General features: G+C 43.4%; 1 protein-coding gene across 4 annotated transcripts in view; it reads right to left on the reverse strand.

Moving 5' to 3' along the window:
• Positions 1 to 488: 488 nt before the first annotated feature.
• SEMA6A (semaphorin 6A) overlaps positions 489 to 24980 on the reverse strand; it is a 193434-nt gene continuing 168942 nt past the window's right edge. For 3 of the 4 annotated variants that reach the window (XM_075272212.1, XM_075272204.1, XM_075272197.1), the window contains one exon: positions 489 to 1423. In XM_075272212.1, coding sequence (XP_075128313.1) covers positions 663 to 1423 — 761 coding nt within the window. In that variant the 3' untranslated portion in view covers positions 489 to 662. The remainder of the gene's footprint in view (positions 1424 to 24980) is intronic. The other variant, XR_012715502.1, reaches the window with a different exon arrangement.

A 24980-nucleotide genomic window follows, 5' to 3' on the forward strand; every position in this document is an offset into this window, starting at 1 on the left:
ACAGTGGCGCGGAGACAACGAAAGGTAGGAGAAGAATAACCTTTCTTAAAGCTATTCTGACGTATTACCGATACAAAAAGTGGTTGAATGATAGGATCCCTTTAAGGTCGGGTAGGACGTGTTTTTGGGGATTCTCAAAAGTTGCAAAATTTTAATTCCAGTAAATATTACTCTAGCCAGTCAGGGACCATGTTTATGGAAGTACCTAAAAGTCCTAAAAATACATGAAAACTGTGCAACAATCTCTTGGACTCACATACACTATGGTACTAGGAAGCATTTTTGCTTTCTGAAGGAATGTATTAAGAACCTTTTGTTATATACTGCTGTAAATTTATATTCAATATATAGTAGAAAAATAAACATATTTTAATATCAGCCTAAGACACTTAACGTGAATGCATAGTGATTTAGAAAAATATATTGTGAAAAATGCAATATTAATTAAAAAAAATTACACATTTCTATAATAAAATAGAATACCCTTAAAATTGGAAGATTCGCCTCTACATAAGTGGAGCTGTGCAAACTAGAAGTAACCAAAGGAGACAGAAATCTCTTTGTTCATAATAAGAATACAATTATATGTTTTACAGTATATAGTAACCTACAGTCACCACTGGTACCAACCGTAGATAATGGTTTTGTGCCCAAACTAGTCACTACTGTTTTCTGTGCCCTAGTACAGCAGATGGATCTAGGGGAGAGAGAGAACGACTAGGTCTGTGCATTCTACCTCCATGAATACGAGCATTGCTCTTAGGTGGACTAGGGCCTACAGTAACATGCTCATTCTTCAAAGAAGAGGAGGTCTCACTGGTACCACCACCACCACACGTCCTGCTAACGTAGGTTGCTTCTTTAGATGCACTCAGCAGTTGAATCCCCTGTTGCATGACACTTACAAACATCTGTGCAGATTGCTGGTGATGCTGTGACATTAATAGCAGGTTCGAGGCAATTTTTTCCAAAATTGCATTCTGTTGCATGATGAGTTCCGAACTGGACTTCTCTGAAGCCACAATCTGCTTGAGGGATTTGCTAATATCCTTCACGTGACCATTAAGAACATTTAACTTCCTAGACATTGTTTTGCGGAACTGGCCCTGTTCGGAGTATATAAGGGCTGTGTGCTCGCTGATATCATTCCTTATAGCTGGGGGTACTTGATCACTGCTGAACGGAGACATCATTGGCAGTTCATTGAACGTCTCATCAGATACGGCCTTTTGAACGCTCGAGCTGTGCTGCTCTTCTTTTGCAGGCTGTATATCTTGTAACATAAAGTAATCTTTTTCTTTGTTGGGCTCAAAATGGCTTGTAAGTGTAGCCATATAAATTTCTGCCTTTTCTTCTTCTTCGGTGTCACTGAATTCTGACTTGTCATGAAGAACATCAGTCAACGCCATACTGGTCGATAATCCTAAATAAAAGCATTGAAAAATTATATTATATTTCAATTTACTTTGGACATTGGCTATATTAATCTGGTTAAGCAATTTTACTTTATAATTTCCCAATACATTTATCGTATCTACAGCATGAGGAACACTAGATATAATGTTAACCCTAAAATAGAAACCTTGTTAATCCTTTTTAATAGACTTCAGATGGGTTCAGCTCGGATTATTTGTTCTATACTTTATATCCATCAAATCATTCAAGCAAAAACTGACCATCATACTTTCAGTAATGATATTGTATGTTTCAAAAAGTTCAACTTTAGTACTTGCCATGCTATCGATGATATCAAACTGCAAGCATGTACATGATCATTTTTCATGAAACCTTTTTAAGACATACACTGTAAACCCACTGACCATACATTTTGCTTGCCAAAGTGGTCACATTTTAGAAAGACTGTGGGGGGAATTTATCAAACCCTGTACATTATAGAGTTCTGGTGTAAAAAAGTGACACACTTGAGATTTGTGCCTCCTTAAACTCATTTCCACAAAAATTTGGGACATTTTGCATTTTTTACACAACTTATTCCACATTTGAAAAGTTGGTAGGAAATTGAGAATAGTTAGCCTGCCTTGTTGTCTGCACTGCATATTGATCAACTGTGACTTCAAAAAGCTTCAAAATCTCAACTCCAGCGAGTAGGTGGCATAAAAAGTGGAGTAACATCTCAGGAGAAAAGGCTTAGACTTAGAGGGAGTTCACACGGAGTAACGTGCCGCGTGATGTGGCACGTATACGCCGTGTGAGATTTTGCGGGCTGTATACACTCCCATTGATTTCAACAATATGTGGGCTGTATACACTCCCATTGATTTCAATGGGAGTGTAGATCGTAAATGCCGCGTTATTTTGCGGCTGTGAAGTACTCTAACAATTACTGCTTTTTTGGGCCACCAAAAGTTTTGGTGTTTGCAAATTGAAGAGGCAAAACCTTTTTGTTTTGAAGGAGGAATGTGATGAGTCTGTTGAACACTGGTTGAGGTCAGGGCCCCACGTAGTATAAACACCAAGGTTTGGCTGTGGCGCAAACACCACAGAAAAAAACATGGTGTTTTACAGTCACTGTGTAGTGGATGAGATTCTAGTGAATCTCATCCACACACTGTGGTAAAAATATGTCCAGGATACTTTCTGTGAAAAGCAATGCATTGCAGTTGCGGTTTTTCCTGCAGTGCTTATTTGCTGCGGGATACTACATGCAGCTGCGAACAGTAAGAACTACTTAGGGACGTGCTGGAAAACAAACACGCAGCACAACCATAAACACACAACAGGAGATTGAGGAGAGGAACAGTGGAGTAGTGAGGAAAGGGTATCACAGGACAGGGGTAAAATAAACCTGAAGCCCTTAAACAAAACTCACTAACACCAAAACAGTGTCAGGCAACCAAAAAATGCAGGACAGGGGTTGAGAAGAAATGTAGAGGGTAAACAAGACTCTCACCCAGAACAGACTCACACCACTTTCAGGTTAGCTTCCTGAGACCAAACAACTTTCACAAAACACTCCTCCTACTGAGCCAAGAATTCTGGTTGGTAACAATGAAAACGGCCAGGAATGAACAGACAGCTTGCCTTAAATAGAGCCTAGTAATACCTGAATGGATCATGCAAATGAACACACCTGGGACCTCCAAACTCCAGCAGACAATCAAGAAGCACATGCAACAGAAAGACAGAGACCAAACACAAACAGGCAAATAGTCATGAAGCAGAAAATCAACCAGGAAAACCACAAGACCCCGGTTCAAATCCTGACAGTTTAGTTACGCTTTAAAACATTGTCTAATAGTGCGACTCATTTTAGGACAGTGTTGGCAAACCTGTGGTACGCGTTCCAGAGGGGACACGTAAAGCCCTCTCTGCTGGCACGCACGCAATCACCCTGATCGCTTACTAAAGGGTAATCTGATACAGGATTCATCATTGATGAGCGATTGTTTCTTTCAACTATATGTGCACATGCATATACAGCTGTAAACTATCAGTGTAGTCCGCAGGACTGTGGCCTACACTGATTGTACAGTGTGACCTGTCTCCCAACTCAGGTGCAATGACGTCATTCGTGAGAGCCTGCAGTCAGAAGAAGGACGATGCCTGGTTACTCTTCGTGGGACTGCAGGTAAGTATAATACTGTGTGGGGGCCCAAAGTGGGGCATATAATACTGCATAGGGGCCACTGTGGAGCACATTGTACAGCCTGGGGACCACTGTGGAGCAGCTTGTACATTGTGGTGACCACTGTTGGGCAGATTGTATATAGTGGGGGCCACTGAAGGGCAGACTGTACTGCGTGGGGACCACTGTAGGGCAGACTGTTTTGTGTGAAGCCTCTTCACAATTTATAACACACAGTATCTGTTTTATAGTAGATATGATATTATTACACACTGTAATCACTTTGCTCAGTCACTATAAAACATCCTGTGCAATGTAAATAGTGAACATTAATTGTTGAAAAGTATAAAAGTACCCAATGCAAACTATTACCTTTCAGTACAAAGTTGTTTGTATTATTAAAAGCTCTGTAAAGCCCCATTCACACAACTGTAATTTGTGGGTCCGTAACTGCCTGAAATTGTGGATCTGCACAGTATTATGGTTAAATTGCGATGTTGGCACTTTGCAATAATTTAGTGGGTTTTGGCTTGAAGTGTGGGCTCTCAGTCTCTAAAAGGTTCGCCATCACTGTTTTAGGATGTCTCAGTTCAAAAGGAAAGGAAGGACATATCTATATTTCTCCTGCTAAATCTTAGCCTTCTCTGGTATATTTCTACAGTATTGTGGTTGCAAACTTCTAGACTACAGAAAATACAAAACATAAATGAAAGACTAGATTGTAATTATAGTGCATGCTATAGTGAAAGAATAGAAACTGTGATGTGGTCAGTTTATGTAGTATTCAATACAAGTAACATTGCGCCTGCCATACATCTGCTTGCATTTAAGGACATATACAGATATATACTTTATTGTAATCGAACATGAACAATAACACTATATGAATAGTTAATAGTGTGGCTGGCTATATGAAATATACTATATTGTACCTAAGATTTAGGCAGGTGTGGAATGAAATGCTGCAATATAAGAATGTTTTCAAAATTTGTGTATTCTTGCAACATGAAAGAACAAAAAGAGAAATCTAAATCACATCAATATTTGGTATGACCATCCTTTGGAGGAGGGGTCCCGGAAGAGACTATATGGTCCCCACAACATCATCCAGTCTATCTGCGATTACATGAAGAGACAGTAGGATCTGAGCAAATATACATCTAGAACAGGGGTAGGGAATGTACGGCTCTCCAGCTGTTGCAAAACTACAACTCCCAGCATGCATACTTGCTCTGCTGTTCTTGGAACTCCCATGGAAGTGAATGGAGCATGTTGGGAGTTGTAGTTTCACAGCAGCTGGAGAGCCAAAGGTTCCCTACTAGAGATGAGCGAACACTAAAATGTTCGAGGTTCGAAATTCGATTCGAACAGCCGCTCAATGTTCGTGTGTTCGAACGGGTTTCGAACCCCATTATAGTCTATGGGGAACAGATACTCGTTAAGGGGGAAACCCAAATCCGTGTCTGGAGGGTCACCAAGTCCACTATGACACCCCAGGAAATGATGCCAACACCTCTGGAATGACACTGGGACAGCAGGGGAAGCATGTCTGGGGGCATCTAACACACCAAAGACCCTCTATTACCCCAACATCACAGCCTAACAACTACACACTTTACAGTAGGAAAACACCTTGAAACATGTGTATTTGGCACTTGCAGTGAGGAGAGCTTGTCACCAGCAGTGAATTTGGCCCTTGTAGTAAGTTGAGGTTGGCACCAACATTTGTTTTGAAAATCAGGGTGGATTGAGCCTCTAACCAGCAGAGTTTGCGCAAATTCATGGTGGAGGGAGCCTCTAAACACCCCAGTTTGGGCAAATTCATGGTGGAGGGAGCCTCTAAAAACCCCAGTTTGGACCAATTCATGGTGGAGGGAGCCTCTAACCAGCCCAGTTTGGGCAAATTCATGGTGGAGGGAGCCTCTAAAAAACCCAGTTTGGACCAATTCATGGTGGAGGGAGCCTCTAACCAGCCCAGTTTGGGCAAATTCATGGTGGAGGGAGCCTCTAACCAGCCCAGTTTGGACCAATTAATGGTGGAGGGAGCCTCTAACCAGCCCAGTTTGGACCAATTAATGGTGGAGGGAGCCTCTAACCAGCCCAGTTTGGACCAATTCATGGTGGAGGGAGCCTCTAAACAGCCCAGTTTGGGCAAATTCATGGTGGAGGGAGCCTCTAAAAAACCCAGTTTGGACCAATTCATGGTGGAGGGAGCCTCTAACCAGCCCAGTTTGGACCAATTCATGGTGGAGGGAGCCTCTAAACAGCCAAGTTTTGGGAAATTCATGGTGGAGGGAGCCTCTAACCAGCCCAGTTTGGACCAATTCATGGTGGAGGGAGCCTCTAAACAGCCAAGTTTTGTGAAATTCATGGTGGAGGGAGCCTCTAACCAGCCCAGTTTGGACCAATTCATGGTGGAGGGAGCCTCTAAAAAACCCAGTTTGGACCAATTCATGGTGGAGGGAGCCTCTAAACAGCCCAGTTTGGGCAAATTCATGGTGGAGGGAGCCTCTAACCAGCCCAGTTTGGACCAATTAATGGTGGAGGGAGCCTCTAAACAGCCCAGTTTGGGCAAATTCATGGTGGAGGGAGCCTCTAACCAGCCCAGTTTGGACCAATTCATGGTGGAGGGAGCCTCTAACCAGCCCAGTTTGGACCAATTAATGGTGGAGGGAGCCTCTAACCAGCCCAGTTTGGACCAATTCATGGTGGAGGGAGCCTCTAAACAGCCCAGTTTGGGCAAATTCATGGTGGAGGGAGCCTCTAAAAAACCCAGTTTGGACCAATTCATGGTGGAGGGAGCCTCTAACCAGCCCAGTTTGGACCAATTAATGGTGGAGGGAGCCTCTAACCAGCCCAGTTTGGACCAATTCATGGTGGAGGGAGCCTCTAACCAGCCCAGTTTGGGCAAATTCATGGTGGAGGGAGCCTCTAAAAAACCCAGTTTGGACCAATTCATGGTGGAGGGAGCCTCTAACCAGCCCAGTTTGGGCAAATTCATGGTGGAGGGAGCCTCTAACCAGCCCAGTTTGGACCAATTAATGGTGGAGGGAGCCTCTAACCAGCCCAGTTTGGACCAATTAATGGTGGAGGGAGCCTCTAACCAGCCCAGTTTGGACCAATTCATGGTGGAGGGAGCCTCTAAACAGCCCAGTTTGGGCAAATTCATGGTGGAGGGAGCCTCTAAAAAACCCAGTTTGGACCAATTCATGGTGGAGGGAGCCTCTAACCAGCCCAGTTTGGACCAATTCATGGTGGAGGGAGCCTCTAAACAGCCAAGTTTTGGGAAATTCATGGTGGAGGGAGCCTCTAACCAGCCCAGTTTGGACCAATTCATGGTGGAGGGAGCCTCTAAACAGCCAAGTTTTGTGAAATTCATGGTGGAGGGAGCCTCTAACCAGCCCAGTTTGGACCAATTCATGGTGGAGGGAGCCTCTAAAAAACCCAGTTTGGACCAATTCATGGTGGAGGGAGCCTCTAAACAGCCCAGTTTGGGCAAATTCATGGTGGAGGGAGCCTCTAACCAGCCCAGTTTGGACCAATTAATGGTGGAGGGAGCCTCTAAACAGCCCAGTTTGGGCAAATTCATGGTGGAGGGAGCCTCTAACCAGCCCAGTTTGGACCAATTCATGGTGGAGGGAGCCTCTAACCAGCCCAGTTTGGACCAATTAATGGTGGAGGGAGCCTCTAACCAGCCCAGTTTGGACCAATTCATGGTGGAGGGAGCCTCTAAACAGCCCAGTTTGGGCAAATTCATGGTGGAGGGAGCCTCTAAAAAACCCAGTTTGGACCAATTCATGGTGGAGGGAGCCTCTAACCAGCCCAGTTTGGACCAATTAATGGTGGAGGGAGCCTCTAACCAGCCCAGTTTGGACCAATTCATGGTGGAGGGAGCCTCTAACCAGCCCAGTTTGGACCAATTCATGGTGGAGGGAGCCTCTAAACAGCCCAGTTTGGGCAAATTCATGGTGGAGGGAGCCTCTAAAAAACCCAGTTTGGACCAATTCATGGTGGAGGGAGCCTCTAACCAGCCCAGTTTGGACCAATTAATGGTGGAGGGAGCCTCTAACCAGCCCAGTTTGGACCAATTCATGGTGGAGGGAGCCTCTAAACAGCCAAGTTTTGGGAAATTCATGGTGGAGGGAGCCTCTAACCAGCCCAGTTTGGACCAATTCATGGTGGAGGGAGCCTCTAAACAGCCAAGTTTTGGGAAATTCATGGTGGAGGGAGCCTCTAACCAGCCCAGTTTGGACCAATTCATGGTGGAGGGAGCCTCTAAAAAACCCAGTTTGGACCAATTCATGGTGGAGGGAGCCTCTAAAAAACCCAGTTTGGACCAATTCATGGTGGAGGGAGCCTCTAAACAGCCCAGTTTGGGCAAATTCATGGTGGAGGAAGCCTCTAACCAGCCCAGTTTGGACCAATTAATGGTGGAGGGAGCCTCTAAACAGCCCAGTTTGGGCAAATTCATGGTGGAGGGAGCCTCTAACCAGCCCAGTTTGGACCAATTCATGGTGGAGGGAGCCTCTAACCAGCCCAGTTTGGGCAAATTCATGGTGGAGGGAGCCTCTAAAAAACCCAGCTTGGACCAATTCATGGTGGAGGGAGCCTCTAACCAGCCCAGTTTGGGCAAATTCATGGTGAAGGGAGCCTCTAAAAAACCCAGTTTGGACCAATTCATGGTGGAGGGAGCCTCTAAACAGCCCAGTTTGGGCAAATTCATGGTGGAGGGAGCCTCTAACCAGCCCAGTTTGGACCAATTAATGGTGGAGGGAGCCTCTAAACAGCCCAGTTTGGACCAATTAATGGTGGAGGGAGCCTCTAACCAGCCCAGTTTGGACCAATTAATGGTGGAGGGAGCCTCTAACCAGCCCAGTTTGGACCAATTAATGGTGGAGGGAGCCTCTAACCAGCCCAGTTTGGACCAATTAATGGTGGAGGGAGCCTCTAACCAGCCCAGTTTGGACCAATTCATGGTGGAGGGAGCCTCTAAAAAACCCAGTTTGGACCAATTCATGGTGGAGGGAGCCTCTAAACAGCCCAGTTTGGGCAAATTCATGGTGGAGGGAGCCTCTAAACAGCCCAGTTTGGGCAAATTCATGGTGGAGGGAGCCTCTAACCAGCCCAGTTTGGACCAATTAATGGTGGAGGGAGCCTCTAACCAGCCCAGTTTGGACCAATTCATGGTGGAGGGAGCCTCTAAACAGCCCAGTTTGGGCAAATTCATGGTGGAGGGAGCCTCTAAACAGCCCAGTTTGGGCAAATTCATGGTGGAGGGAGCCTCTAACCAGCAGAGTTGGTGGAAATCAGGGTGGAGGGAGCCTCTAACCAGCAGAGTTGGGGGAAATCAGGGTGGAGGGAGCCTAGTATTAGCAGAATTGTGCAACGCTTATGGTGGATGAGTATGAGGATGCGGAGGAATTGGAGAGGTTGAGTACAGACATGGAGTTTCATGTTGGGGTGCTTTACACAGGTGGGCACAAAAATGACGGCTCTACCCAGTGGTGGTTCATTTTTATCAAAGTGAGCCGGTCGGCACTCTCAGCTGACAGACGGGTGCGCTTGTCAGTGATGATGCCACCGGCTGCACTGAACACCCTCTCAGATAGGACGCTGGCGGCAGGACAGGACAGCACCTCCAAGGCATATAGGGCAAGTTCAAGCCACAGGTCCAACTTCGACACCCAATACGTGTAGGGCGCAGAGGGGTCGGAGAGGACAGGGCTGTGGTCGGAAAGGTATTCCCGCAACATGCGCCTATACTTCTCACGCCTGGTGACACTAGGACCCTCCGTGGCGGCACTTTGGCGAGGGGGTGCCATCAAGGTGTCCCAGACCTTAGACAGTGTGCCCCTCGTTTGTGTGGACCGGTGAGAACTTGGTTGCCTACTGGAGGAACTGCCCTCCCTGCCGCCAACGTCACATGCTGGAAACATCTCCATCATATTCTGCACCAATTGCCTGTGGCAAGCATTGATGCGATTGGCCCTCCCCTCTACCGGAATAAAAGACGAGATGTTGTTTTTATACCGGGGGTCAAGGATAGCAAAGATCCAGTACTGGTTGTCCTCCATGATTTTGACAATACGCTTGTCGGTTGTAAAGCACCCCAACATGAACTCAGCCATGTCTGCCACAGTGTTAGTTGGCATGACTCCTCTGGCCCCACCGGAAAGTTCAATCTCCATTTCCTCCTCATCCTCCATGTCTACCCATCCGCGCTGCAACAATGGGACGATTCGAAGTTGCCCGGAAGCCTCCTGTATCACCATCACATCATCGGACAACTCTTCTTCCTCCTCCTCCTCCTCCTCCTCCTCCATTAAACGCAGTGAAGCGGACAGATGTGTGGACCTACTCTCCAGCTGTGACGGATCGGATGCTATCCCTAACTCCTCTGTGTGATCTGAGTTATCCCTGATGTCAATCAGGGATTCTCTCAGAACACACAAGAGCAGGATTGTAAGGCTCACCATCGCATCCTCAGAGCTCACCCTCCTTGTGGACTCCTCAAAGACCCGTAGGATGTCACAAAGGTCTCTCATCCATGGCCACTCATGGATGTGAAACTGAGGCAGCTGACTTTGTGGCACCCTAGGGTTTTGTAGCTGGTATTCCATCAAAGGTCTCTGCTGCTCAACCACTCTATTCAACATCTGAAACGTTGAGTTCCAGCGTGTGGGGACGTCGCACAAAAGCCGGTGTTGTGGCACATGCAGGCGTTGCTGGAGAGATTTTAAGCTAGCAGCGGCTACTGTCGACTTGCGAAAGTGGGCGCACATGCGCCGCACTTTCACCAGTAGCTCTGGAACATTGGGGTAGCTCTTTAGGAAACGTTGCACCACTAGGTTGAAGACGTGGGCCAGGCATGGAACATGTTGGAGTCCGGCAAGCTCCAGAGCTGCTACCAGGTTCCGGCCGTTATCACAAACGACCATGCCTGGGCCCAGGTGCAGCGGCTCAAACCATATTGCCGTCTCATCGAGGAGGGCATCCCTCACCTCGGAGGCAGTGTGCTGTCTGTCCCCCAAGCTGATCAGCTTCAGCACAGCCTGCTGACGTCTACCAACGCCAGTGCTGCAACGTTTCCAACTCGTAGCTGGGGTCAATCTAACAGCGGAGGAGGAGGCGGTGGCGGAGGAGGAGGCGGTGGCGGAGGAGGCGGTGGCGGAGGAGGAGGAGGAGGGGGGTGTTCTTCTCGTGTCCCTGCCAGGAATGTTAGGCGGGGAGACGAGGTACACCGGGCCAGTTTGGGAAGCAGTCCCAGCCTCAACTACATTCACCCAGTGTGCCGTCAGTGAAATGTAGCGTCCCTGTCCGCATGCACTTGTCCACGCGTCGGTGGTCAAGTGGACCTTTGTGCAAAGCGCGGAACTAAGGGCCCGCCTGATGTTGAGTGACACGTGCTGGTGCAAGGCGGGGACGGCACACCGGGAGAAGTAGTGACGGCTAGGGACGGCATAGCGAGGTGCTGCAGTTGCCATCAGGTCCAGGAAGGCGGGAGTTTCAACAAGCCGGAACGCCAACATCTCCTGGGCCAGCAGTTTAGCGATGTTGGCGTTCAAGGCTTGCGCGTGTGGGTGGTTAGCAGTGTATTTTTGCCGCCGCTCCAATGTCTGAGAGATGGTGGGTTGTTGTAAAGAAACGCCTGATGGTGCCTTTGATGGTGCAGGAGAAGGAGATAAGACAGGACCAGGGGAGGATGAGGTAGAAGTCAACAAAGTGGCGGAGGCAGATGAAGTGGTGTCCTGGCTCGTCCTCTGGAGTGCATCGCCAGCACAGTCAGCAGTGGCAGTGGCAGAGGCAGTGGCAGAGGCAGTGGCAGTGGCGTGAACGGCAGGCGGCCTTTGTCCTGCCGTTGCTGCCTGCCACTGATTCCAGTGCTTGGATTCCAAATGACGGCGCATTGAAGTGGTGGACAGGTTGCTCTTCTCAGAGCCCCTAATCAATTTCGAGAGGCAAATTGTGCAGACAACACTATATCTGTCCTCGGCGCATTCCTTGAAAAAACTCCACACCTTCGAGAAACGTGCCCTCGAGGTGGGAGTTTTTCGGGGCTGGGTACGAACTGGAACATCTTGGGAGATTCCGGGTGTGGCCTGGCTTCGCCTAAGCTGCTGACCTCTGCCTCTGCCTCTAGCTACCCTTTTTGGTGCTGCACCTGCCTCAACATCCACACTACTTTCCCCGCTTGACATCCCCCCTGTCCAGGTCGGGTCAGTGTCCTCATCATCCACCACTTCCTCTTCCAACTCCTGTCTCATCTCCTCCTCCCGCACAATGCGCCGGTCAACTGGATGCCCTGACGGCAACTGCGTCACATCATCGTCGATGAGGGTGGGTTGCTGGTCATCCACCACCAAATCGAACGGAGATGGAGGAGACTCTAGTGTTTGAGCATCTGGACACAGATGCTCCTCTGTTAGGTTCGTGGAATCGTGACGTGGAGAGGCAGGTTGAGGGACAATGAAAGGAGCGGAGAACAGCTCTGGGGAGCAGGGACAGTTTGGGTTATTGTTCTGTAAAGCTTCGGAATTTTGGGAGGAAGGAAGACAAGACTGTTGGGTAATAGGAGGAGAGGAGGCAGAGTCTGACTGGCTGCTGGACAATGTGCTGTAAGCGTTCTCTGACAGCCATTGCAAGACCTGTTCCTGGTTCTCGGGCCTACTAAGGTTTGTACCCTGCAGTTTAGTTAATGTGGCAAGCAACCCTGGCACTGTGGAGTGGCGCAATGCTTGCTGCCCCACAGGAGTAGGCACGGGACGCCCTGTGGCTTCACTGCTACCTTGCTCCCCAGAACCATTCCCCCGACCTCGCCCACGGCCTCGTCCACGTCCCTTTCCGGGAGCCTTGCGCATTTTGAATTCCTAGTTAGAAATTGGCACTGTATACCAGTAGTAAAAATTGTGGGTGCACGTAACCCCAATATATTCTTTGAATTCCCAGTCAGACAATGGCACTGTATACCAGTAGTAAAAATTGTGGGTGCACGTAACCCCAATATATTCTTTGAATTCCCAGTCAGAAACTGGCACTATATGGCAGTAGCAAGAAATGAGGGTATTTGTATTCCCAATATACTCTTTGAATTCCCAGTCAGACAATGGCACTGTATACCAGTAGTAAAAATTGTGGGTGCACGTAACCCCAATATATTCTTTGAATTCCCAGTCAGAAACTGGCACTATATGGCAGTAGCAAGAAATGAGGGTATTTGTATTCCCAATATACTCTTTGAATTCCCAGTCAGACAATGGCACTGTATACCAGTAGTAAAAATTGTGGGTGCACGTAACCCCAATATATTCTTTGAATTACCAGTCAGAAACTGGCACTATATGGCAGTAGCAAGAAATGAGGGTATTTATAACCCCAATATATTCTTTGAATTCCCAGTCAGACAATGGCACTGTATACCAGTAGTAAAAATTGTGGGTGCACGTAACCCCAATATATTCTTTGAATTACCAGTCAGAAACTGGCACTATATGGCAGTAGCAAGAAATGAGGGTATTTATAACCCCAATATATTCTTTGAATTACCAGTCAGAAACTGGCACTATATGGCAGTAGCAAGAAATGAGGGTATTTGTATTCCCAATATACTCTTTGAATTCCCAGTCAGACAATGGCACTGTATACCAGTAGTAAAAATTGTGGGTGCACGTAACCCCAATATATTCTTTGAATTACCAGTCAGAAACTGGCACTATATGGCAGTAGCAAGAAATGAGGGTATTTGTATTCCCAATATACTCTTTGAATTCCCAGTCAGACAATGGCACTGTATACCAGTAGTAAAAATTGTGGGTGCACGTAACCCCAATATATTCTTTGAATTACCAGTCAGAAACTGGCACTATATGGCAGTAGCAAGAAATGAGGGTATTTGTATTCCCAATATACTCCTTGAATTCCCAGTCAGACAATGGCACTGTATACCAGTAGTAAAAATTGTGGGTGCACGTAACCCCAATATATTCTTTGAATTCCCAGTCAGACAATGGCACTGTATACCAGTAGTAAAAATTGTGGGTGCACGTAACCCCAATATATTCTTTGAATTCCCAGTCAGAAACTGGCACTATATGGCAGTAGCAAGAAATGAGGGTATTTGTATTCCCAATATACTCTTTGAATTCCCAGTCAGACAATGGCACTGTATACCAGTAGTAAAAATTGTGGGTGCACGTAACCCCAATATATTCTTTGAATTACCAGTCAGACACTGGCACTATATGGCAGTAGCAAGAAATGAGGGTATTTGTATTCCCAATATACTCTTTGAATTCCCAGTCAGACAATGGCACTGTATACCAGTAGTAAAAATTGTGGGTGCACGTAACCCCAATATATTCTTTGAATTCCCAGTCAGACAATGGCACTGTATACCAGTAGTAAAAATTGTGGGTGCACGTAACCCCAATATATTCTTTGAATTCCCAGTCAGAAACTGGCACTATATGGCAGTAGCAAGAAATGAGGGTATTTGTATTCCCAATATACTCTTTGAATTCCCAGTCAGACAATGGCACTGTATACCAGTAGTAAAAATTGTGGGTGCACGTAACCCCAATATAGTCTTTGAATTCCCAGTCAGAAACTGGCACTATATGGCAGTAGCAAGAAATGAGGGTATTTGTATTCCCAATATACTCTTTGAATTCCCAGTCAGACAATGGCACTGTATACCAGTAGTAAAAATTGTGGGTGCACGTAACCCCAATATATTCTTTGAATTCCCAGTCAGAAACTGGCACTATATGGCAGTAGCAAGAAATGAGGGTATTTGTATTCCCAATATACTCTTTGAATTCCCAGTCAGACAATGGCACTGTATACCAGTAGTAAAAATTGTGGGTGCACGTAACCCCAATATATTCTTTGAATTCCCAGTCAGAAACTGGCACTATATGGCAGTAGCAAGAAATGAGGGTATTTGTATTCCCAATATACTCTTTGAATTCCCAGTCAGACAATGGCACTGTATACCAGTAGTAAAAATTGTGGGTGCACGTAACCCCAATATATTCTTTGAATTACCAGTCAGAAACTGGCACTATATGGCAGTAGCAAGAAATGAGGGTATTTATAACCCCAATATATTCTTTGAATTCCCAGTCAGACAATGGCACTGTATACCAGTAGTAAAAATTGTGGGTGCACGTAACCCCAATATATTCTTTGAATTCCCAGTCAGACAATGGCACTGTATACCAGTAGTAAAAATTGTGGGTGCACGTAACCCCAATATATTCTTTGAATTCCCAGTCAGAAACTGGCACTATATGGCAGTAGCAAGAAATGAGGGTATTTGTATTCCCAATATACTCTTTGAATTCCCAGTCAGACAATGGCACTGTATACCAGTAGTAAAAATTGTGGGTGCACGTAACCCCAATATAGTCTTTGAATTCCCAGTCAGAAACTGGCACTATATGGCAGTAGCAAGAAATGAGGGTATTTGTATTCCCAATATACTCTTTGAATTCCCAGTCAGACAATGGCACTGTATACCAGTAGTAAAAATTGTGGGTGCACGTAACCCCAATATATTCTTTGAATTCCCAGTCAGAAACTGGCACTATATGGCAGTAGCAAGAAATGAGGGTATTTGTATTCCCAATATACTCTTTGAATTCCCAGTCAGACAATGGCACTGTATACCAGTAGTAAAAATTGTGGGTGCACGTAACCCTAATATATTCTTTGAATTCCCAGTCAGAAACTGGCACTATATGGCAGTAGCAAGAAATGAGGGTATTTGTATTCCCAATATACTCTTTGAATTCCCAGTCAGACAATGGCACTGTATACCAGTAGTAAAAATTGTGGGTGCACGTAACCCCAATATATTCTTTGAATTACCAGTCAGAAACTGGCACTATATGGCAGTAGCAAGAAATGAGGGTATTTATAACCCCAATATATTCTTTGAATTCCCAGTCAGACAATGGCACTGTATACCAGTAGTAAAAATTGTGGGTGCACGTAACCCCAATATATTCTTTGAATTACCAGTCAGAAACTGGCACTATATGGCAGTAGCAAGAAATGAGGGTATTTGTATTCCCAATATACTCTTTGAATTCCCAGTCAGACAATGGCACTGTATACCAGTAGTAAAAATTGTGGGTGCACGTAACCCCAATATATTCTTTGAATTACCAGTCAGACACTGGCACTATATGGCAGTAGCAAGAAATGAGGGTATTTGTATTCCCAATATACTCTTTGAATTCCCAGTCAGACAATGGCACTGTATACCAGTAGTAAAAATTGTGGGTGCACGTAACCCCAATATATTCTTTGAATTCCCAGTCAGACAATGGCACTGTATACCAGTAGTAAAAATTGTGGGTGCACGTAACCCCAATATATTCTTTGAATTACCAGTCAGAAACTGGCACTATATGGCAGTAGCAAGAAATGAGGGTATTTGTATTCCCAATATACTCTTTGAATTCCCAGTCAGACAATGGCACTGTATACCAGTAGTAAAAATTGTGGGTGCACGTAACCCCAATATATTCTTTGAATTACCAGTCAGACACTGGCACTATATGGCAGTAGCAAGAAATGAGGGTATTTGTATTCCCAATATACTCTTTGAATTCCCAGTCAGACAATGGCACTGTATACCAGTAGTAAAAATTGTGGGTGCACGTAACCCCAATATATTCTTTGAATTCCCAGTCAGACAATGGCACTGTATACCAGTAGTAAAAATTGTGGGTGCACGTAACCCCAATATATTCTTTGAATTCCCAGTCAGAAACTGGCACTATATGGCAGTAGCAAGAAATGAGGGTATTTGTATTCCCAATATACTCTTTGAATTCCCAGTCAGACAATGGCACTGTATACCAGTAGTAAAAATTGTGGGTGCACGTAACCCCAATATATTCTTTGAATTACCAGTCAGAAACTGGCACTATATGGCAGTAGCAAGAAATGAGGGTATTTATAACCCCAATATATTCTTTGAATTCCCAGTCAGACAATGGCACTGTATACCAGTAGTAAAAATTGTGGGTGCACGTAACCCCAATATATTCTTTGAATTACCAGTCAGAAACTGGCACTATATGGCAGTAGCAAGAAATGAGGGTATTTATAACCCCAATATATTCTTTGAATTCCCAGTCAGACAATGGCACTGTATACCAGTAGTAAAAATTGTGGGTGCACGTAACCCCAATATATTCTTTGAATTCCCAGTCAGACACTGGCACTATATGGCAGTAGCAAGAAATGAGGGTATTTGTATTCCCAATATATTCTTTGAATTCCCAGTCAGACAATGGCACTGTATACCAGTAGTAAAAATTGTGGGTGCACGTAACCCCAATATATTCTTTGAATTCCCAGTCAGACACTGGCACTATATGGCAGTAGCAAGAAATGAGGGTATTTGTATTCCCAATATATTCTTTGAATTCCCAGTCAGACAATGGCACTGTATACCAGTAGTAAAAATTGTGGGTGCACGTAACCCCAATATATTCTTTGAATTCCCAGTCAGACACTGGCACTATATGGCAGTAGCAAGAAATGAGGGTATTTGTATTCCCAATATATTCTTTGAATTCCCAGTCAGACAATGGCACTGTATACCAGTAGTAAAAATTGTGGGTGTATATAGCCCCAATTCTATTGCTAGGGGACTTGCAGGGTATTTCTGGGGTGAAGGTGGGGGGGCACACCGTTGGAACGGGTATCGGGGTATATATCGGGTATACGGGAATACACTGACAGTGTATTCCATTCAGGATCCTGGGAAAGCTGGGTTGCGGCGATTGAGCCCGTCAGTGCCACGTTACACTGACAAGCTTCTCCCTGGAATTTAGCTCTTATAAGAGCTGTTGGTTGTCTTCTCCTTCCTATCCTAGCCTGTCCCTGCCTACCCAGAATCTAAGCCCTAGCTAACTGGACGGAAACCTCCGTCCTCGGTGAATTGCAAGCTCAGAATGACGCGAACCTGGGCGGCGCTGTTCTTTTAAATTAGAGGTCACATGTTTTCGGCAGCCAATGGGTTTTGCCTACTTTTTTCAACGTCACCGGTGTCGTAGTTCCTGTCCCACCTACCCTGCGCTGTTATTGGAGCAAAAAAGGCGCCAGGGAAGGTGGGAGGGGAATCGAGTAATGGCGCACTTTACCACGCGGTGTTCGATTCGATTCGAACATGCCGAACAGCCTAATATCCGATCGAACATGAGTTCGATAGAACACTGTTCGCTCATCTCTATTCCCTACCCCTGATCTAGAAGATCTGGGGTTAGCACTCCAAGATGTTTGGAACAACCTCTCTTTTGTTCACTCACTGAATTGTATTACTTGACAAAAATGAACTATTGCAATTCTAGATTTGATTGTATATTTGTACACATCCCTAAAAGTTTTGCACAGCACTGTTTAGATTCTGTGTTCATAATCTCATTAAAACAAAGTTGGTTGAATGCCAATCTTCCATTTTAAACTGGGTTTTCGCCATGAGAAAAACCCTTCAAGATGTTCTTATTACAAAAAAACATCCAAAAGAGAAGCTAAAAATAGGATATGAACTCAAGGGAAACATTGGGAAAACAGAGAATTGGTGTGCAAAGACGAAATCTCGGCTTCATAAGATCCAACTACCATCTACGGATATCTTTTGTCAAATTGGATAATCTTTAGAGGAAAATATAATATTGATTTTTGTCAACTCTTACAATAAACAATTGAATTTCTATTATGAGAGGAAAAATGCGTCGCTGCTAAAACATAACCAAACATAAAACCAGATTATTTTGTTATCATTTGTTTCAAAGTCTTGACAAGAGAGCGGTCAAGTGTTGATTTGTTACAAGGAAGAATCATTTCTTTTATGAACCAACCTGAATGTATCATGTTCTGTGCAGAATTAAGGTTACGGGTGTTATCTCTCTGCTATTATCTCACTATTCATTGCAATTCTATAAACATTCTTACTTTGGACGTTTTGGAAAGTGTGTATCATAGAAGAGAAAAATACAAGCACATACTTTAATCAATTGCAAAGCACCAAGTGAAGAACAGGACCAGACTGATAATAGAAATCTGGCCAAAATCCAATCTCCCTGGGCTATTCTGAGTCGCAAAAATCAAGATATATTCTTGGCAGTGACAGAAAACGTAGGAATGGCCAGATAACTACTACAATACAATCCCATGGTCCGAGCCTAACCGGGTGATAAAAAATTTAAGTACCAATGTTTATCTGTTCTGGAGAAGTCTTTTTCCTGGTAATGACTGTACATTCAGATATTTTATGTCAAAAATGTTGATAGTTCTCCGTGTACGTATTTTCTATTATGCTCAAGGGCAATGGCTCTCATTGCAGCTGGTAATAGACATTTTAGTTGTAATTGTTTTATTAGATAGCATAAAGTGCCAAGCAAACTTTTTTTTTCACAGCTGTTGAACTTCTAACTGCAACATGAATGGGGAATCAAAACTCCCAGCTAATTCAATTAACCGTTCTGTTAAATAAAGCAAAACTTTGTCATGAAATACTAAACAGATGGGTCGCTGATTTGTTCTTCAGCCCCAGAGCTTGACTACGTTGCTTTCAGGCCAAGTAGTTGATGTGGATGATTTGACATTACATTGATTTTTATATTTTCCTATTTCATTGCTATTACCCTTCTGGATATGTTGACAGTCTACTTGGAGTAATGGGCAAAAACAAACAAGAGCCCGGTTGACAGAACAAAAGCCATGACCTGGATATTGATGAAAAGTAATTAAATGCAGATGGGTTCCTTGGTCGTTCTTCACGTTACCTTAAGACTACTACTCTGTAAAGATGGAAGGAACTAGTATGTATATGCTTCATTAGGTTGTGATATCATCACCAATGATCTCCGACGTTGAACTGTATCTGTTTTTAGATATATGATAAGCCAGAGCAGATAGACAACTTGCGATCAGCATACCTTGGTGTCATACAACTATGACATTTTTCACACTCACTCCATTTATTTTCTTGCATTCATTTTCAAAATGGGTGTAAAATAATGATTGTGTATCTCCCTCAGAAGTATGGTGAGAAAATAAGAAGTGTTTGTAAGCAGAAGAAATCTTATAAAAAGAATCAGTCTTCTGCCAGCTAAATATAGTTGAGTAAAGATGAGCACGTATTTATGAAGTTTAGGATTTTGAGAAGATTTCAAGCAGCACCTCGGGCCATTCTTGAGCTTGCCAAAACAGATTACATTGATGCACGTATAAGGTCATTTAAGATAATTTAATGTTCGCGGTTCTGGGAAAATGGTCTACTAGTAGAGTCAACAGCCTTATTTTTTCCATTCTCACAATGATATAAAGTGAAACAGACTGTTTTTAACCTTCTGTGAGCTACGCAGCATACTTCATGGGCATCACACTAAAAGAGTATTTCAGTACTCTACCATTTACTTTGTTGCTTTCAAAATATATTGACTGTATACACGTATCCAACCATGATCAAACTGCTACAAAGTTCTCTTCTTCGGCCACTAGAGGCGATCCACTGTTTTTTGACATTTGACATAGAATGTCCATTGAAGAGGACTTTTTTTTTTTTTTTTTTTTTTAAGGAGAGGTGAAAAAAAGTGGCTTGAGGAGGTGAAAAGAGTCATGGCCCGGTCCTGCTGCTCGGCTGTCTTCTTTTGCAGATGCATTCACTGGCTGTGACATCCAGTGTTCCTTGTACTGAGACTTCTTATTAGTGTTAGTGGTCAGCTGCAGGACTGGACCGCGCAGGGAGACATTGGAACACTAGGGACAAGCGAGTATGTTTTTTTTTTTTTTTTTCCACCTTCCCCGGCCTAATTAAAAAATTTCTTTACCCTGGAGAATACCTTTATAGCCAGGGCCCCAAGTAGCGTAAACATCACGATATGGCCGAGGTGGAAATGCCTTGGCAAAAACCACGGTATTTTACATTAACTGCAAAGTGAATGGGATTCTGGTTTAGACCATCCATACATTATGGATCTACGCATCTATGCACTACTTTGACAAGTGGTATGGTAACACCCAGTTATCAATTTATTCATACATACATATTTACTACAAAAAAATGTGTCAGGAGTGGTGACAGGCTCATAGTGTTGTAGGATGCATACATTGTAGACAAAAAATAGCCCAAAATCATGTATCAAAATAACTCAAGTGGCATGAGAAATTTGGTGTAACTTAGAGGTAAAGCTTCTCCTTGTGCAATGTGCATAGAAGTTGTAGGAATTCTGACAGGTAAGGTTAGCACTCCCTAAGAGTAAAGAAAGCAGTTTCTATATTGATGGAGTGGCTGTAACTTGCCAACTAAGCACGATGATGAGAGGCATTAACCCAGAACAAGTCTGCAGTTGGATCCCAGTCATGCTTCAAGGCTTGTTAAGGTGCCAGACATTGACTTGTTAGCTACATGCATTAGGTGGTACCAGAAAGACAACTTTCTTCTGGAAAGAATTAGTCTCTGTAACTTGTTCGAAATGTTAAGCATATTTCTCTTCCTCAATACTCCAAAAGTATGTAAAACACAATGAATTTAGATAAAGATTCCCCAATGTGTCATATGTTGAATAACTCTTACTTAACATTTGAGAGTAAATTTATGGTTCTTTATAGTCAAGGTATGTGCCAAATGAATATCCTGGAGCCTTAATACATAAGATTTGTTGCTTAAGACTGTAGTTGTAGAGCATTTGCATACCTGGAAGACACTGAAAAGAAAGATGTGAGCTCATCTGTAAAATTTCCCTGTAAGGACTAATGTATCCTTAATTTCCACAAGAATGGTTTGGATGAGAAAAAAAAAATATGACCTATAATTTAAGGTGGTCACGTATATCGGATTAATTTTGGTCACATCAGGTCTCTCAAAACTCCTTCAAAAGCCGATGTCAGGGAAAAGAAATATAAGGCATGATGGATTTTAGCATTGTGTGTAAGGAAGCAAACCTATGGACAAACTCCCAATTCCCTTTGAAAACATTGGGGTATTGGACTGAACCATATGTGCGTGGTGGGGAAAAGCTGATGAACAAACAAGAAAATATATAAAATATGGAAAGTTCTTAAAAATCTATTTGGTTGGTGGAGAAAGTCATGGAATAGAAAATAAGAACGCTCATACAGTATTTAGCCACCAATAATATAAATATCTGTCGGCAAGGTCATTGATATAGTAAGGCGGATGGAAGGCCATATTTTAATTTTAATACAGTACAAGCTAAGAGAATATGTACGGCCACAACTCTTTTCGCCCATGTCCTCCCTTTTTCCTATCGCACTTGCGACCATTACTTACAATAATAAGGTCACTTTGTTTCTCTGCAGTTCTGTTTGTATAAAAGCTGATTTTGTTGTCTGATCTTAGTATATAGAATAAATATCATGTCAATGATATGTGTATATATTGTTTCTCTAAAATTAGTGATCGTGACAGTGTTATTTATTATGTTGTTTATGGGAAGAGATTCCAAGCCAGATAATAACCCAAGCTTCAAGGGTTCATGTTTTATTTAGTCATTTCTTTGTATCAGTGAAATAAATATTGCAAACAATTCCACAATTCAACGTGTGAAAGTCATTCAGACTTCGGCAGGAAGAAGTTATTGGACACAGTGAAACCATAGCGCAAAAATAATGACCTGCTGGAAGCAGAGAAGTAGTACATTGTGCTGCTGATACTGTTGTCAGGAAAGTTCTTGGTGGGAAATCACAGTTGAGTGTCACTCGGCTTCTGTTTTACAAAATGTGTTGTACTGTATAAGCACTGAGATGTTTCTCTTACTGAGAAAATGAACAACAAATACTGATCACTATATAATTATATACCTAGCATGCAACTTTACATTTTTTTGATAACTGACTCTTCAACAAAAGCTTATTCTTATAATACATCTCTCCCCATTGTCTCTCCATGTGTCACTGCATTTAATGTGGCATACTTATTAGACAAACATTGGCCATCCATCTAATGTGTTTGGGGGTGTCCCTACTCTTCCTGATGACTTGATGCACTTGGTAGTCACAAAGTTTTGCATTCTCTCTAGCCTCCCCCTTATTAATTTCTGGGTGCCCTTCCCTTACTCACAATGTATATTTTCTTTTCAATAGGCATCTCTCCCTCGCAGGTGCACAGATCTACTGTACCAATGCATTAAACCCTCTTTCCCTAACATTTATAGAAATAAAATATTTATGCAACATTCATAAAATATATATATATATATTGTGAGAAGGTCACAAATAGAGTGCTGGAGTCACGGTATATATTTCCCAGATTTCTGACATGTGTGGTCCAGGGCAGATCTTGAGTAGGCCTCAGCCCCAGGTGTGGGTCCTGAGCTCATTACTGGGCCATAAAAAGTTGCAGAGCCTGCACTTCAGGCCAAATCCTGAGAACGAGAAGAGGCGCCTGGGTTTGTCCTGACACTGAGAGTCTACTGTAACTATATTGCTTTTTTTGTTGATTCATATGGCTGGTAGTAAGCCACCTGTACAGTTAGTACTTATAGTTTAGTTAGTGCTCAGACAAGCAGGGGTTTTGTTGGTCATTTTTTTCTCTGAAATTAAAGCTGTATTTTATTTAGCTTATTTTTGTGCCTGAACTGAAGGTTTATTTATTTTGCTATTTTTTTTTCCTAAATAAACCTGTTTGAACCAGATTTTGTGTCGCTGTCTCTGACTGGTTGGGTCCACACCATTGCTGCTAACTTCCCCACAATATATACAAAAAATGATTAATTATTTTAAACGTGCATAATATGCAGCTAAAGCTTTATTCCTGAGGGCCATAGACAGAAGCATAGTCATAGCCTAGAGCAGTGGTTCTTAACCAGGGTTTGATTGAACCCTAGGCCATACGCACGGTTCATTTTGTGTACCAGTAAAAAAAACCCCATATACCTATGTCTTGAATTTGGAAATAAATCATACTTGATTTATCACAAAAGAAGGGTTCGGTGAATGTGTATATGAAACTGGTGGGTTTGGTACCTCAAACAAGGTTAAGAACCACTGGCCTAGAGGAAGCGCGGAGGCATGACTGTTGTCCTGCTATGCAGTTTAAGTTACCCCAAATAGAGAAACTTTTACTCTGGGTGTACCCCCTGTACATTGCCTAATCATATGCACAGTGTAGTTTATATTCATGTGTTACATAATTATCTCAATATACATATCAATATGGTGGTGCTCACATTGCAAGATCTGATTGTGAATTTCAGAAAAACTACAATTCAGTATTTTTGCTTTTATGCAACTAATGAAAACAATGGCTTTGTCAGTAGAACATCAAATTGAGGTAGACTGACGGTATGTTATAGTTAGAACCACCTGACTGTGATGTAGAACTTTCAAGGACAGTTGAATTGTAGATATATTGCTGTGTGATGGACTGGCAGTAAAGTGGCAGCATTTAATACTCCAAGCCTAAAATGTTTAGTCACCTTTGTAATTACTTATTTATTATGTATTATTTAATTACTTTTTATTACAGATGTATCAACGTTTAACTTGACACAGTGTGTTAAATGGAACCTGTCAGCAGGAATTGATACCCTAAACCTATACCAGTACCTTATAAATCAGCTGGAGCACAAAAACATTTTCCTCTTCTGACAAAGCACTTTTGTAATATGTAGAAAAATATTTTTCTTATATGCTAATTAGTTCTATAAACTCAAGGGGATTTTATTAGGTTCCATACAACTCCCAAAGGCCTCTGTTGTTTGATTGATATCTCTGAGGACAGGGTCGTTACCACTCGGGTATCCTGAAATTCTGGTGCATGCGCTGTGGTGATGTGACTCATGGAAGTGCACTCCTGATTCTCGTGGTGTCTGATTCTCCATATCTAGAAAGCAGGATTAACTGAGGAACATACACCTAGGAGAAAGGACATGTTCCAGAATCAGAAGCCCACCACCTTTGGGTACATCACCACAGTGCATGCGCAGGGATTTCAGCAATGCTGAGTAAACCACAGAGGCCATTTGCCGGTGTGGAGAGCCTTACTACATCAGTTAACTTTCCACCCACTTGACTTTATAAAAAAACGAATTAGCAAATGGAGTGAAAATTCGTTATCTACACATAAAAACTTGGCCATAAGAAGGGGATCATCTTGACACTCTAAAGCTGCATTATAAGGCATTGGACCTTTTTGGGGTTACCACTGACAGGTTAACTTTAAGTGTCAAGTCAAGTCAAGTGTTTCCTGCACTGCTACAAGCATCTACCTGAACGATTCCCCACAATGATTAACTCAGTCTCTTACGCTTTGCATTGGAGATGAACTGTAAGAAGGTGCTTACAGTTGCTTTAGGTGCTTTAGCTTTTTGCCATGTATATCCCTGTCACGGAGCAAAGGTATACGTCTTCC

The sequence above is a fragment of the Leptodactylus fuscus genome, chromosome 1 (assembly GCF_031893055.1).
Source record: "Leptodactylus fuscus isolate aLepFus1 chromosome 1, aLepFus1.hap2, whole genome shotgun sequence".
Taxonomy (NCBI): domain Eukaryota; kingdom Metazoa; phylum Chordata; class Amphibia; order Anura; family Leptodactylidae; genus Leptodactylus; species Leptodactylus fuscus.